The sequence below is a fragment of the Eschrichtius robustus genome, chromosome 2 (genome assembly GCF_028021215.1).
Source record: "Eschrichtius robustus isolate mEscRob2 chromosome 2, mEscRob2.pri, whole genome shotgun sequence".
NCBI classification, from domain to species: domain Eukaryota; kingdom Metazoa; phylum Chordata; class Mammalia; order Artiodactyla; family Eschrichtiidae; genus Eschrichtius; species Eschrichtius robustus.
The window spans coordinates 168030439-168044421 of NC_090825.1; the positions used below are offsets into that span (position 1 = coordinate 168030439).

At 53.2% G+C, this 13983-nt stretch overlaps 1 protein-coding gene across 11 annotated transcripts in view; it reads left to right on the forward strand.

Moving 5' to 3' along the window:
• Positions 1–228: 228 nt before the first annotated feature.
• The window catches only part of EPS15L1 (epidermal growth factor receptor pathway substrate 15 like 1), a 101468-nt gene continuing 87713 nt past the window's right edge, over positions 229–13983 (forward strand). For 5 of the 11 annotated variants that reach the window (XM_068536792.1, XM_068536793.1, XM_068536794.1 and 2 more), the window contains exon 1: positions 230–318. In XM_068536792.1, the coding sequence (XP_068392893.1) occupies positions 286–318 (33 nt within the window). In that variant the 5' untranslated portion in view covers positions 230–285. Of the gene's footprint in view, positions 319–13983 lie in introns of all 11 variants that reach the window. The other 6 variants (XM_068536801.1, XM_068536802.1, XM_068536803.1 and 3 more) reach the window with 2 other exon arrangements.

Genomic DNA, 13983 nt, shown 5'->3' on the forward strand with positions numbered 1-13983 from the left:
GGGTAAGGAACCTTGGCAGACGAGCCGAGGAACTGGGAAGGAGGTGGTGAAGGAGCGCGGGTGGCACTCTGGAAAAGTCCCGGCCCCCGCCCCCTCCGGCTGGGGCTAGGCGCGCGCGGCCCCGCCCTCAACCCCCTCCCCTTCAGGCTCCGCTGAGCGTGCGCGGCCCTGCTTCGGCCCCGCCCTCTCCCGGGCCGGGCTGCGCGCGCACCGCCCCTCGCACCAGTGCGCACGCGCGGCCCCGCCCCGTTCCCCCCGGCGCTCGGAGCCCGAGTCCGCGGGAAGATGGCGGCCCCGCTCATCCCCCTCTCACAGCAGGTACTGGCTGGCCAGGCGGGCGGGGGGTGGCGGCGGGAGCTGCGGCGCCGCCCGTTCCGGGCGCGAGGCGGACGCTGCGGGGAGGCCTAAGCGCGAGGAGGCCCAGCTGGGCGGCGGCGGCTGGCGCTGAGGGGCCCCGGCGGAGGGCGGGCGGGTGGTCCTGAAGGTGACAGGCCGGTCCGGCCCTCGGCCTCCCGCACCAGAGCGACCCTCTGCGGGCGGCGACCCCACAGGCGGGGCCGCAGCGCGTGTCTGCTCCACCCGGGGCCCGGCCTTCTCCGCAGCTTCCAGGCCGGGTGATGCACGGTAGCATTGGGCTGCCTCCCGGGGAGGTGGGCCAGGGGAGCAAGCATTTTTGCGGGTGCGGCAGCCTCGCGGGTCTTTGTCTCCTGCCGGGTCCCAACGCCGGGGCGGCAGTGTCCCCGCCGCGGCGGAGGGCAGAGCCCCGCCGGAGCCAGGACCTGCCAGCAGTGCGATCCCGGACTCTTCTTCCACTGGGAGCTGCTTCCGCCACCCTTGCGCCGTGAAAGGGAGGGGGGTCGCAAGTCTCCGGGCGCCTTGCGGTGCCCTCAGATCAGCCAGATGCTCTTACTAAAGGGGCAGTATCAGTGGCGCGACACAGACGTGCAAAAAAGAGACATGCGCAGGCAACCCTGCCTTCTGGGAGGGACGTTCATTCATTTATCCATCCGTCAAATGTGCGTCGGGCCAGGTGCTGGGAGCGCAGCAGTCACCCAGACCAACAAGGTCGCTGCTCTCCTGGAGGTGACACTCTCGTGGGAACTAGAAACTACCTATGTCCTGCTAATAACAGCTGCCTTTATTTGCTGAATATCTGTGTTGTACCAAGCACCGTATTATACGCACTTTGCCAGAATTATCTAGCACAGCATTGGGATTGAGAGTGAGGACACAGGGTCACATCATCTTGTGTTCAGATCTTGGCTCCAAGGCTTACTTCTCTGACTGTCCTTGGACGAAGCTCTTTAGCCTCTCTATGCCTCAGCCACCTCATTTGGAAAATGGGAATATAAAAAAAAGTATTGGGATTAGGTGAAGATTAAGCATGTAAAGCACTTAGAACAGTGCTTGGCACATCGGACTCACTCAGTGATCCTGTAATTATAACCATTATTTAATTCTCTGGCAGATTTGGACATTTGGAAATAGAGATTACAGCTGTGAGAATGCCAAACCCCAGGAGAGCTGTTAGGCAGGTTAACATGACTGGTCAGCTGATCCAAGGAGAGAGTGCATACTTGCTAAATATTGCCAGAACTAGCCAATTTGTAACACTGTCACTAAATTAAAAGCATTAGAGACCGGTGGTTATTAATTAACAGATATGAAAGTGCTCTGTAAACTATTAAGTGCCTTACAGATGTTGGGTATTATTATTGATAGCCAGTTGCTACCTTTTAGGGTATGGTGGGGGGGGGGGTGAAACAGGCTTAGGCTCATATAATGAGGAAGCGCCCCTGGTTTTTAAAACTTCCTATCCAGTTTCGGCACCTGCCTTAATTTGAACTTTTTAAAAAAATTTCTTTATTTATTTAATTTTTTTTTTTGGCTGCGTTTGGTCTTCGTTGCTGCGCGTGGGCTTTCTCTAGTTGTCGCGAGCGGGGGCTACTCTTTGTTGCGGTGCGCGGGCTTCTCATTGTGGTGGCTTCTCGTTGTGGAGCACGGGCTTCAGGCGCGCGGGCTTCAGTAGTTGTGACACGCGGGCTCTAGAGCGCAGGTTCAGTAGTTGTGGCGCACGGGCTTAGTTGCTCCGCGGCATGTGGGATCTTCCCGGACCAGGGCTCGAACCCGTGTCCCCTGCGTTGGCAGGCGGATTCTTAGCCACTGCGCCACCAGGTAAGCCTTTAATTTGAACTTTGATGACAATAGCTAACGTTAATTGAGTGCTTTAGAGCGTACTAAGTGCTTTCTAACGTGCTTATCCACACAACGAAGAGAGGGGATTCTTACGTTACTGATGAAGGATTAGCTTTAGAGGAAGGCAGTGGTTTGCTGCTGTGAAGTAAGGTGTGAAAACCTGAATCAGGTCATGTGATTCATCTGCTTAGCACCTTTTAGAATAAAATCCCAATCCCTCCCCAGGAATCCCTGCTGGTCAGGTGCCTGCCAGCCTCCCCTGCTTCTTTCTCACTCTGGCACCCACACTGCAGCCATACTTGTGGCTTTTCTGTTCTGCTCGTAGTTTAAGCTCTGTCTGTCCTTATGATGTCCCACGGGCTGTTCCTCCTTCCTGAAGCGTTCATCCCTATTTCTTACCTTGGTGGTGCCAGTGCCTGGCTCCTTTCAGGTGGCAGCTCAAATGTCATTCTCCCCAGAGGCCTTTGCTGGTTACCTGTTGTAAGTCCCCCTCCCCTGGCACTGTGCCTCCGCCACACCACCCGTCAGCACCAGTCATGGTCCACAGATGTCTGTGGGTCTCTTTGCTGTCTGTGTCCCCATTAGACCAGACATAGATCTCTTGCTCAGTGCTCCTGACTCTGTGCTCAGCACCCAGGGGGTGTCAGGTAAACCCATGAAGCAGGGACCAGCGAGTTGCACCACCCAGCACCCTTCACAGGTGGCTTTTCTTCCCTCCATGTGGCCTGGGGTCTGGGCCCTTGCGGGTGGGAGCATATTCGAACGAGGAGCTCGACAGCCTGAATCCCCTGGTCTCTGACAAGCTCAGGTCATTGACTGGTGTGCTTTTTCCTTTTCCTTTGTTGAATGATGGCATGGCCAGGCTTTCTTCCTTGGGTAATTATGTAAACATTTACACCTGTTAAGTGAAGCACTGCCCCACATGTTCCTGTCGACCCAGGTGTGAGGCACAGATCTATCAGGTGCTTCCAGTCTAGCTGAGGCTAACGGGAGTTCAGTTCAGTCTAACACGAGTTCACAGTTATTACAGGGGAAGCATGCATATAATTCCAGGATAATTTCTGGTTGGGGGCACTAGGGGAGCCCCCTGGAGCAGGAGGCCGTGGTCTGGTTGGATTGAGGTGTAGGGCACAGTTGGAACGTGGATGGCCAGCTGAGGGTGAGTGAAGCGGGTAGCCAGTGGGATTGTGGAGAGTGGGGTGTTTTTCCTCTGCCTCCAGCCCTGTCTGCGTTTTTCCCATCAGCATCTTTCCTGGTCTGCTCCCTACTCTGCCATATCTGTGATGTCCTCTCCCCATATAGTCTTCTCTGACCCTGCATATAAATCTTGTCAATTTGAAGAGTAGGTAGTTCTCCCTCTAGAAGTGAGTTTTTTCCTCCATCAATGTCTCATTGATTTATGTTTCTCCCAGCGCCCCCCTTCACCTCTCCTCTTTAATTGCGGCCCACCCTGGAAATGCACCTGTGTCCCTTACCCCCTTTGTACCCCCTTGTGCTCTTGTAGGTTACTGGCGACCTTGCCCCAGTAACCTACAAGAGCACACGGTGGTCCTTAACCCCAGTGGCCTGTCCTTGGGACTGGTCTTCCTCGAGCCCTGCAACACTTGTCCGTCACTGTAGCCTGCCCTCAGCCTTAACTGTCTCTCTTCTCCCAAATTTCAGCCTCTCCTGCTTGCATCCTTTCTTTCTGTATGTTCCTGCCTCTGGTGCAGAGCACTCTAACACCGCCTCCCAACCCTCCCCACCCCGCAATGGCTAGAGCCTCATGCTGTGACCTCCTGCTGCATCCTGCCTGCCCCAGAGGCCACTTTGGTGGTGTCTTCCTTCAGCCCCATCTGAACGGGAGTTCTCCCCCCGTACCTTCTGTGGGTCCCTTGCGTGGCCACCAGACCCAGGGAACAATGGTAATGGGAGGAGAGCATCAGGCTCAGTGACAATGAGAGTCTGCCCGGTGCCCAAGGAGTTCCTTCTTCCTTCCTCCCCACTTAGTCATATGTTTCTTTTTAATGGGTACCACTGTTTTAAGAGTACTTTATTCCCATTTTTCAAACGGGAAACTGAGACCCAGAGAAATTAAGTAACTTGCTGAAGTCCCGTAGCTGGTGGGTGCAGAGCTGGGGTTGAACCCACATCTGTCTGCCTGCAGAGCCCTGCTCCTTCCCTCTTCTAGGCGGCCTGCTGGCCCACAGCAGCACCAGGCAAATGTGTCTGGAATGAAGACTCAGTGCTTGGGACACTTGTTTGTCCTTTTGTCCCTTGTTTTTTCCTCCAAAATAATTGCTAGTTTCTGTGTCTTACTAGAATGTTAATGCAGTATAAATTGGGGGGGGGTGGTGGTGGTAGAGAGCCAGGTTTTATTATTTTGTTTATTTTTTAATTAATTTTTATTGGAGTATAGTTGCTTTACAATGTTGTGAGAGCCATGTTTTAGAGTAAATTTGGCTCACCCTGTAAGATCCCGAGTTCCCTGGCTGTCTCTGTCTTACTGAACTGCCTCAACCTGGTTTTTGTTGACTACGTGGCTCCCGGTGAAGCAAGAGCATGTGAGTTTTGCCTCTTCTGCCCCAACTTTGAGCTTTAAAACAACTTTCCCCTGCCTGGTTCTTAATCCTGATCAGTTGATCCGGGAAGCAAGTGACTGTCTTTGAGCAGATGTATTGGATAGAGTGTCCACTCTCTGATGCCTCAGGCTGTGCCGACAGCCCCGGCCACCGGTGGTGAGAGGCACCTCATCAGCCCCACTCCAGGAGTGCTGTCCGCTTTGACCTGAACTGAGCAGCCAGCACTCACTTGGAAAGCTACTCGTTATTCTTCCTCGGGACGGTGCTCTCGGAGCCCCATTATCATGTGAGGCCCCTTCAGGGTGCCTGTTTATCAATGTTAGGGTTCCCAGATATTCTTTCAGTGACCTCAGTTATGCAGTACTTTCTGCACCTCAGTTTCCCCATCTGCAAATTGGGAATAATACTCTATACCTGTTTTATCTGTCTCACAACAGTGGAGTGTCAGAATCCCTCAGGGTGATAGACGTGTGTGCAAAGTGCCTTCATTTGTGTAGCACGCTGTTTGTTCAAGCATTTACTGGGCATCTTCTCTTGGCTGGTGCTTTCTGGGCAGCAGGATGTACCAGCAAACCTGAAGACCATCCTGCCCCAGGGAGCTGAGGTTCTAAGGAGAGGGTGCAGACGTACAGAAATGAGCAAACACATACACAGTATAGTGATGCCATCTGCGCTGTGAGAAGTGTAAAGCCGAGGAGGGCACAGTCAGATACGGAGGTCTGGGCAGGCCTGGAGTCGACACAGGCTCCAAGGACTGAGTAGGAAAGGCATTTGGATGGCTCAGATTATCCTCCCAGTCACCCTGGTCAGTCATCCTCGCTTTATATAAAGGGGTAAACTGAGGCCCAGAGACCTTATGTCACTTGCCAAAGGTGGCACCCAGCAAGCTCACGCTGACACGGCTCTTCTGACCCCTGTCCTGGGCTCTGCGTTGCACTACAGTTTCCTGTCTTGGAATTTTTTTTTTTTTTTTTTTAAGCTGCCAAACGTTATGGTAGTGTGAGGTCTCATTTGTTCTTAAACAGTGGTCCTGCTACTTCATCATTAGGTTCTATGGAGTCTGGTGGAGAGAAGATCACTTATTTACATTTTTATTTTATTGTTTTTGAAGGTGGAGGGGCAGATGGAAAGACCTGCTCGTCGTCTTTATGAGGGATCAGCAGGCTTCCCTGCTGCAGTGGGTACTCAGAGCTTCCAGAGGCTGATGGAGGAATGAGTGGGCCACGCCCGGCCCCCAGGGAGAGTGTACTCTGCTCTGGCTGGCGAGGCTCAGGTCCGAGCTGGAGGAGGGCCGGGTGACTGGCTTGCACTTGGGTGTGTTGGAGACAGTTGCCTGGAGGAGAAGGGGCATTTGGACTGGGCCGTGGAGATCCTGGGAAGGGAGGGAGTCATGGCCTTTCTGACAGAGGCAGAGCAGAATGAGCCGAAGCCGAGAAACTGGAACTCCAGCTCAAAGGGCCGAATGTGAGGCCGGGGATGGGACTTTGGGGTGCATGTCCCTCTTTTAACTAGGGTGACTTAGAGTTGAAGGGAAGAAGGTGGCATGGTAAAATGGGACACAGGAGTCTGCGCCTGGCCTACAAATTGGCCTGAGACAAAAGGGCCTGACAGGGTGTCTGCTTGTCCAGAGAGTGGCTGACGCAGATGTGGGGGAGGAAAGGAGACCTGCCGGCTCTGTGGCCCAAAGGCTGCTCCTGCGTGGAGTGCTTTGCCCGCCACAGCAGTCTTACAGCTACAGGCTGATGGAGGGGGAAGTAGAGGTTACAGATGACCGCAAACAGCCGTCTCCTCAGATTGCCACCCAGCTCTGCCTGCTGAGTGGGATTGTTGCAGTTCTTGATAGCAGAATCGATTTACTGACTGTGTTCTGGACTGGCTGATAGAGAGTCGGTTCTCCTCCTTTTGTACATACTGGCTGAAAGCAGGGAAAGGTGGTGCCTGGCCGTCACTGTCTATGGACTGGATCAGGCCTCTGCCCCACGCAGCACATGGCACCCCTGTATCCTGCACCTCCCAGACCTGTTGCTCTGCCCTGCAGCCCCTAGGCCCTTCTTTCAGTTGCTTGCATATTCTCTCTTGCCTCAGGGCCTTTGCACATGGTATTCATGGCCTCTCTGGATTGTCCTCTCCCCCACTTCATCTCCGGTTAATCCCTACTCCTCTTCACGTCTCAGCTGGCACATCACTTCCCTGACAGCCTGGCCCAGCTTTTCTGTTACTGCCTTTGGGGATACCCTGTACTTTTCCACATATCAGTTTGTAATTTTCTGTTGGTGGGAGTATTTGATTGATGGTCTTTCTCCCCCACTGCCTAGACCGTGTCAACAAAGGCAGGGGCTGTGCAGGTTTTAATTTGACCTTGTACCCTAGGTGCTAGGAGTCATCTGTTGAACTAAAGGCTGACGGGTAGGGCAGGTCCACTTTATGAGAGGCAGTTAGGAGCTCTGGCAGTTCTTGAGGAGTGAAGTGACACATTTAGATTGTCTGACTGCTTATACAGGGAATGCCCAGAGCTGGGTACTAGCTCAGAGACATTTGCTGTGCTACAGTCCTGAAGTGATGCAGAGCAACCTGGCCCAAGGTTTCTGGAAGAGCAGAGCGGCTGATGATCAAAGGAGTATGTGGATTGGCTACCTAGACAGGGATCCTCTGAGTGGGGGCGGGAAGCAGGAGGAAGAAGCAGGTGTGGTGTGGGCAGCCAGCAGGACGAGACAAGCCTTTGTGGGAGCCAGGTGGGTGGCACCAGGTGGTGGCTGTGTCAGTTGAGACCAGACCTTCATCACCTTTGCAGCAGGCCCTCCAGGCTGGGCCTGACCCCACATTGAGGCACAGCCCATCTCCTGGGGACACCCCCCCCCCCCATGTTACATTTACTGAGCACCTACTTTGTGCTGGCTCAGACCTAAGATAAATAAAACTGAGCATCTGCCCTTCAGATGGCTGAACTGGAGCCGGGCTCCCAGGCACGGATAATCCAGACACCCTGTGGCGGACATCCTCGTGGAGGTCCGGTGGCAGCCCGCAGAAGTGGAATGAATTGCCTCCACTGGGCTGGACATAGGAGAGGAGGAAGAGGAGACCTGCATCTCCCTTTTTCTTTTCCCTCCTCTGTTCCAATAGGACCAGAGGAAGCAGAGGTGTGCAGCCTTTCAGTCTGGCTGCTCGCCCCTCCACCCCCATCTTTGTAGTTTGCCCCTCCTATCCGCTCTGCCCAGTCAAAGCCCCCGTTCCCAGACTCTGATCACCCAGGGTGTCCCAGAGTGGTGTTGCGGAGAGATTTGGGGCACAGGTCTTGCGTGGAAGTAAGGGAGTGTGGTTGGATACCCACTTTGTGCCCATTCACCACTGACTCCCTGTCAGGGAGGTGTCATTGTCATCATTCTTGTGCTTATTTCTGAACAAGGAAACTGAAAAGGGAGAGAGGTAAAATGCCTGGTGTCAGACCTCCTGGGGAGGTAGGGTGTCTGGGTTGGCCCACAGATCTAAAACTCCCGTGGATGCCATGCTGTGGGCTCCTGGGAGGGCAGGAGCGGCTCTATCCCTGCTGTGTCCCAGCATCTGAAGCAGGCAGGTGATCGTCACCTGTTGATTGATTGCTGCATGCTCTGAATAGCAGCCAGGAGTGCAGTCTCTCTCTAGTTGTTCTTGTTGGTAGTCGATTGGTGGGAACATTTTGTATTTTATGTCTTGGGTAAAGAAACAGGCACGTACGTACTCTACAGGTGACGAAAGTCAGGGCACCCCCCTCACCCCTGGGCCAGCATCCTGACGGCCAGGCCCCCACCCCTCCCCAGGGTTCCCGATGCCTCTTCACTTCTGCTGTGAGAGGGTATGGGAAGGGGTTCTCTGATTTACTCATGACAGTAACAAGCATCCCTGTTGATCCATAGAAGATTGGCTTTTCTTAACCCATATAGGATGGGCTTTTCAACTTTACATTTCCAGTGGAGAAAGAAAACTATCTTCTTTCAGGCTGTTTTTAAAGAGGAAAGATTAAACAAGAAAAAAACTTGACAGGCCCTCTTTAGGAGACTGCTTAACCAGGACTCTGAAGTTTTGGGGATGGATTAGCCCTCTAAATTCCCCCACACCTGAGAAACAGCACTATTGGAGGTCCCAGAACCCTATAGACTTTGGCATGTGTTTCTCCCTTTGGGTGTTTTCTTTGATAAAGATTAGAGCGGCTTCTGTGCCCTCAGTGCACGCCTACATCCATTTTGAACATTTTGAACACTACCTCTGTGGAGAAGAGGGTTCCCAAAGGGATGAGCTGATACCCGTGATGCCTAGTGGGTCGGGCAGTCCTGTGGGTCACTGTGGTGCTCACACATCAGGCCATGGAATCAGCATTTTCTTTCAGGCCAAATTTTTAGTATTGGCATTTGACTTTTTGATTTTTTTGTTGCCTTTTTGCCACTGGAAAATATTCTTTAATTCACAACCCTGTAAGTGGGTTTTTATAGGTATGTACTTAACTTACTATGTGTGAAATTGTATGTTTAGAAAGAACGACCACTGAGACTAAGAGAACTGGTAAAAGACTGTTCTGTCCTGGTGTTGGGAGCAGCTCAGCCAACTAGTTGAGTGAGAAAACCGAGTACGATATGTGCTATAGCGTGTCCAACGTTTGGTGAAATATTTTATTGTTTGGTAAAAAGATCATTTGTCACGGCCAGCTGTAAGGATGACAGTTCTTTGTAGATAAAACCTGTTCTTCTGTTTCAGTAACAATAATAACAACCACCATAATAATAGTTATAACAACTGCTTCCCTTTGTAGTGTGTGCTTTACCTACATATTCTTTTCTTTTTTTGAGTGTATAATTTTTTTTTATACTGGAGTATAATTGCTTCACAATGGAGTATAATTGCTTCACAATGTTGTGTTAGTTTCTGCCAGTACAACAAAGTGAATCAGCCATATGCACACACGTATCCCCATATCCCCTCCCTCTTGAGCCTCCCTCCCGCCCTCCCTATCCCTCCCCTCTAGGTCCTCACAAAGCACCGAGCTGATCTCCCCGTGCTATGCAGCAGCTTCCCACCGGCCATCCATTTTACATTTGGTGGTGCATGTATGTCAGCGCTACTCTGTCACTGCGTCCCAGCCTCCCCTTCCTCCCTGTGTCCTCAAGTCCGTTCTCAACATCTACGTCTTTATTCCTGCCCTGCCACTAGGTTCATCAGTACCATTTTTCTAGATTCCGTATATATGTGTTAGCATACGGTATTTGTTTTCCTCTTTCTGACTTACTTCACTCTGTATGACAGACTCTAGGTCCATCCACCTCACTACAAATAACTCAAATTTCGTTCCTTTCTATGGCTGAGTAATATTCCATTGTATCTATGTGCCACATCTTCTTTTTTTTGTTTTGTTTTTTAAATGAATTAAATGCTTTTTTTTTTAGAAATTCACGTTCTTTTATTTATTTATTTATTTTATTTACTTATGACTGTGTTGAGTCTTCGTCTCTGCGCGAGGGCTTTCTCTAGTTGCGGCGAGCGGGGGCCACTCTTCCTCGCGGTGCGCGGGCCTCTCACCATCGCGGCCTCTCTTGTTGCGGAGCACGGGCTCCAGACGCGCAGGCTCAGCAATTGTGGCTCACGGGCCCAGTTGCTCCGTGGCATGTGGGATCTTCCCGGACCAGGGCTCAAACCCGTGTCCCCTGCATTGGCAGGCGGATTCTCAACCACTGCGCCACCAGGGAAGCCCCCGCCACATCTTCTTTATCCGTTCATCTGTCAATGGACATTTAGTTACCTACATATTCTCATTTGATACTTACAGGAATGGTCAGGGCAGTCACTGTATTATCTCCATTTTACAGATGGGGAAACTGAGGCCCTGAGAAGCTTTGTAGCTTTTCACTCTGCCTCTGAGGGGTAGAGTTTTTTTTTTTTTTTTTTTTAATAAATTCATTTATTTATTTATTTTTAATTTTTGGCTGCGTTGGGTCTTTGTTGCTGTGCATGGGCTTTCTCTAGTTGCAGCGAGCGGGGGGCTACTCTTCATTGCGGTGCGCAGGCTTCTCATTGCGGTGGCTTCTCTTGTTGCAGAGCACGGGCTCTAGGAGCGCAGGCTTCAGTAGCTGTGGCTCGAGAGCTCTAGAGCGCAGGCTCAGTAGTTGTGGTGCACGGGCTTAGTTGCTCCGCGGCATGTGAGATCTTCCCGGACCAGGGCTGGGACTCGTGTCTCCTGCATTGGCAGGCGGATTCTTAACCACTGTGCCACCAGGGAAGTCTGAGGGGTGGAGCTTTGTCTGCCTGAGAACTGACCACTCTCTACCCATCTTACCCACTCCCTCCCGAGGTTTCATCTAAATCTCACCTGTTCCATGAACAAACTTTTCCTGAAGGTATGGGCCCAGCGTTGTGGGTGGGGTTGAATAAATGTGAAACCTCCACCCCCCAAGTAGTGAAATGTAGGGAGGGGGCCCGGTCATAACAGTAGCCTTAACATAAATTAGGAGTGTGGGAGAGAGGCACTCATTTCAGTTGGGAATTTGGGCAGTGTCTTACAGCAGGGGGTTTGGTGCTGGGGCTGGAAGGTAACTGGCTTTCAGCAGGCAGATCCCCCCTCCCCGCAGGATAATTTGTGCCCAGACAAGGGTGAAAGGTGCACAGTGTGTTCAGTAGAGCATCTGCCAGACCAGGAAGGAAGGCGGGGCTTGACGGCTGTGTGTGTGTGTCTGTGAGCAAGTGAGTGTGTGTGTGTGTGTACGGGTGAGTTTGGGGGAAGTTAACCTGGCAGGGCCGGGAGGTGGCTTTGGGGTGCATCGAAAGCATGGCCGGGTGGAGGTTCACACTCCCTCAGCAACCACAGAGGGTCTTTTCGAGCAGGGGCGTGACCTCCTGCCAAATGGGATGGAGGGGGAAGCTGGTGAAGGTGAGGTTCCAGCTGAGAGGCTGGGGCCTGGGCAGAGGCATGTGCAGAGCGAGGAGGGGGTTGGAAGGCCACCCTCGCTGCTCTGTCTGCCTAATCCCTCCCTGCCTCCCCGGCAGGACAAAGCTCCATTCCTGTGCTGCCCTTGCCAGTGCCTTTGTGTGTTTGTTCCCTGACCAGACCGTGATGTGATGTGCTGCTCTGCGGTGGCGGGGACTGCCTTTCTGCTCACAGTGGAATCCGGGAGCTTGGCTTGGTGCCTGGTGCCTAGAGGGCTCCTAGGCTCTGAGGAAGAGCAGTGGGCAGTGGGAGGCTGGTCGTGCCACCTACAGAGGGGAGCAGGGAGGAGGCACAGAGAGCTGCTGACTCCATCTGTCCTGGGGATCCCTGGGTCCTCGTGTAATGTTGGGCCAGGGCTCAGAAGATGGCAGGGATGTTGGAACCCTGGGGTGGCCGATGTAGAAAAGGAATTTTGGGAAGGTTCAGAGCACACTTGGGGAAAGTTGGGAGCACCGTGAGAAACGGGTGCTTTCAAGGAGGGCTGTAGGTGCCCTGCTGTGTAGGGGGCACTTACTGCTAAGATGTCGCCCCTATGAGTCTCCCCAGGGCCTCTTCAGGGCCTGGTCCATCGAATGGAGGAAGGGAAGATAGAATGGAAATGATGGGGCAGGGGGTGTTCTCTGCGACGCCTGGAGGAGTGGTGTCCAGGGAGAGCTGCAGGGAGGCCAGGGCTACGTTGATCTTTTAATTTATTTATTTTTTAATTAAAAAAAATTTTTTTTGAGGGGGGCACTCCACGAGGCATGCGAGATCTTAGTTCCCCGACCAAGGATCGAACCCATGCCCCATGCAGTGGAAGCGCAGGGTCTTAACCACTGGACCGCCAGGGAAGTCCCCAGGGCCACATTGATCTTAAGCAGCAGTGTTTGGCTGGAATCTGCTCCCTGCCCCACCCACGCTGCCTGGGCAAGGTCCCTTTCCAGTGCCATCCACCTGCTCCTCTGCATGGCCGTACTCAACCCTGTACCCCTCTCTCTGTGCCCGCCCTCTGGTCCCCACAGGACCCCACTCCCTTGGTGTTTTCTTGCCAGCGGCACCTCCTTCTGTCTCCGTTGTGGGCCTGTCTTCCCCCAGCGCATCCGTGTGGGCGCTCCTCAGCCTGTTGGTTGTCTCGTGTCCCCTCGGGCAGGCTCAGCAGCGTAGCCGCCGTCTCCCTGCCCTCGCAGGTGTGTGTCTGTGGGCTACAGAGTCGCCCTCCACCCTGTCTTTTCCTCATAGCACTTACAGCCCCGCTGCGTGTGTTGTCACGGCTAATGACATTCTCCTCAAGACCAGGAGTTCCGAGAGGGTGGGGCCGGGGTGTGGTCCCCTTATTCACTGCTGCACCCCAGTGGAGGCCAGTGCCTGGGACCAGGCAGGCACTCCATAGATACTGCTGGAATGGAAAAGAGATTTCCACCTCGACGTCCCATAGGGACATCCCAGAGAAACATGTTCAAGGGGGAACAGCCCCCTCTTCTCTGCGTGTTTCCGCATCGTGGATGGCTGTGTTCTTTGGGCCTCATTCTCCTGGAGGACGATGGCAGTCTCTCCCTAGCTTCCTCCCCTCCCTCCTGTCACCTGATCCGAGTAGCTGAGTGCATACTTGGTTCACCTTCTCGTGAGCGCGTCTGTTCAGGTCGCCTTCAGGAGGACAGGATGACATTCAGACCTCTCAGCAAGGGGTGTGCAGACCTGTCATCTCATTGTGTCTGCCATTCCTGCCTGGTCCCTGCATCCTGTGCAGCGCAGTGTGTTGGAGCAGGAAGGCTGCCTCCAGTGACCTTTGTTCCTTCCTCACTTCTGTTTCCGGTAGATGGGATTGAGAGTGCTGGACTCCCAGAGCATGGAAGCTTTCACACCTTGATTCTGTGTTCTTCCAGGTGGCGTCTCGCCCTAAACTCCCCCTGCCTGGCTTGTTCACATTGATGCCTCATTGTGTGTCTAAACTTTCAGGTGTGGTTCTCTTGCTCCTTGGTTCTCCTTGTAGGAGAACTCCCCCGTGTCATGTCCCCACTGCAGGCCCTGAGTTCTGTGTGGGTCAGAGGGAGGCCCCACATTCTGGGCCAAATGGCAGGCACACGTCTTCAGCTGGCCTTCGTCATGGCGGTCATTTGGGTCCCTGGGGAGAATCGTGTATCATCCTTCAGATCCCTCTTCTCCTTTCGCGCCTCCTTTTCCCTTTTCTGTCCTATTTACAAAAAGCAGTGTGCGCTAACGTGGATCACTGGAGAACTCAGAAAGCCGGGAGAGGCAACCAGTTCACAGGTAGGAATCACTGTACACATGTGGTGTCCGTCC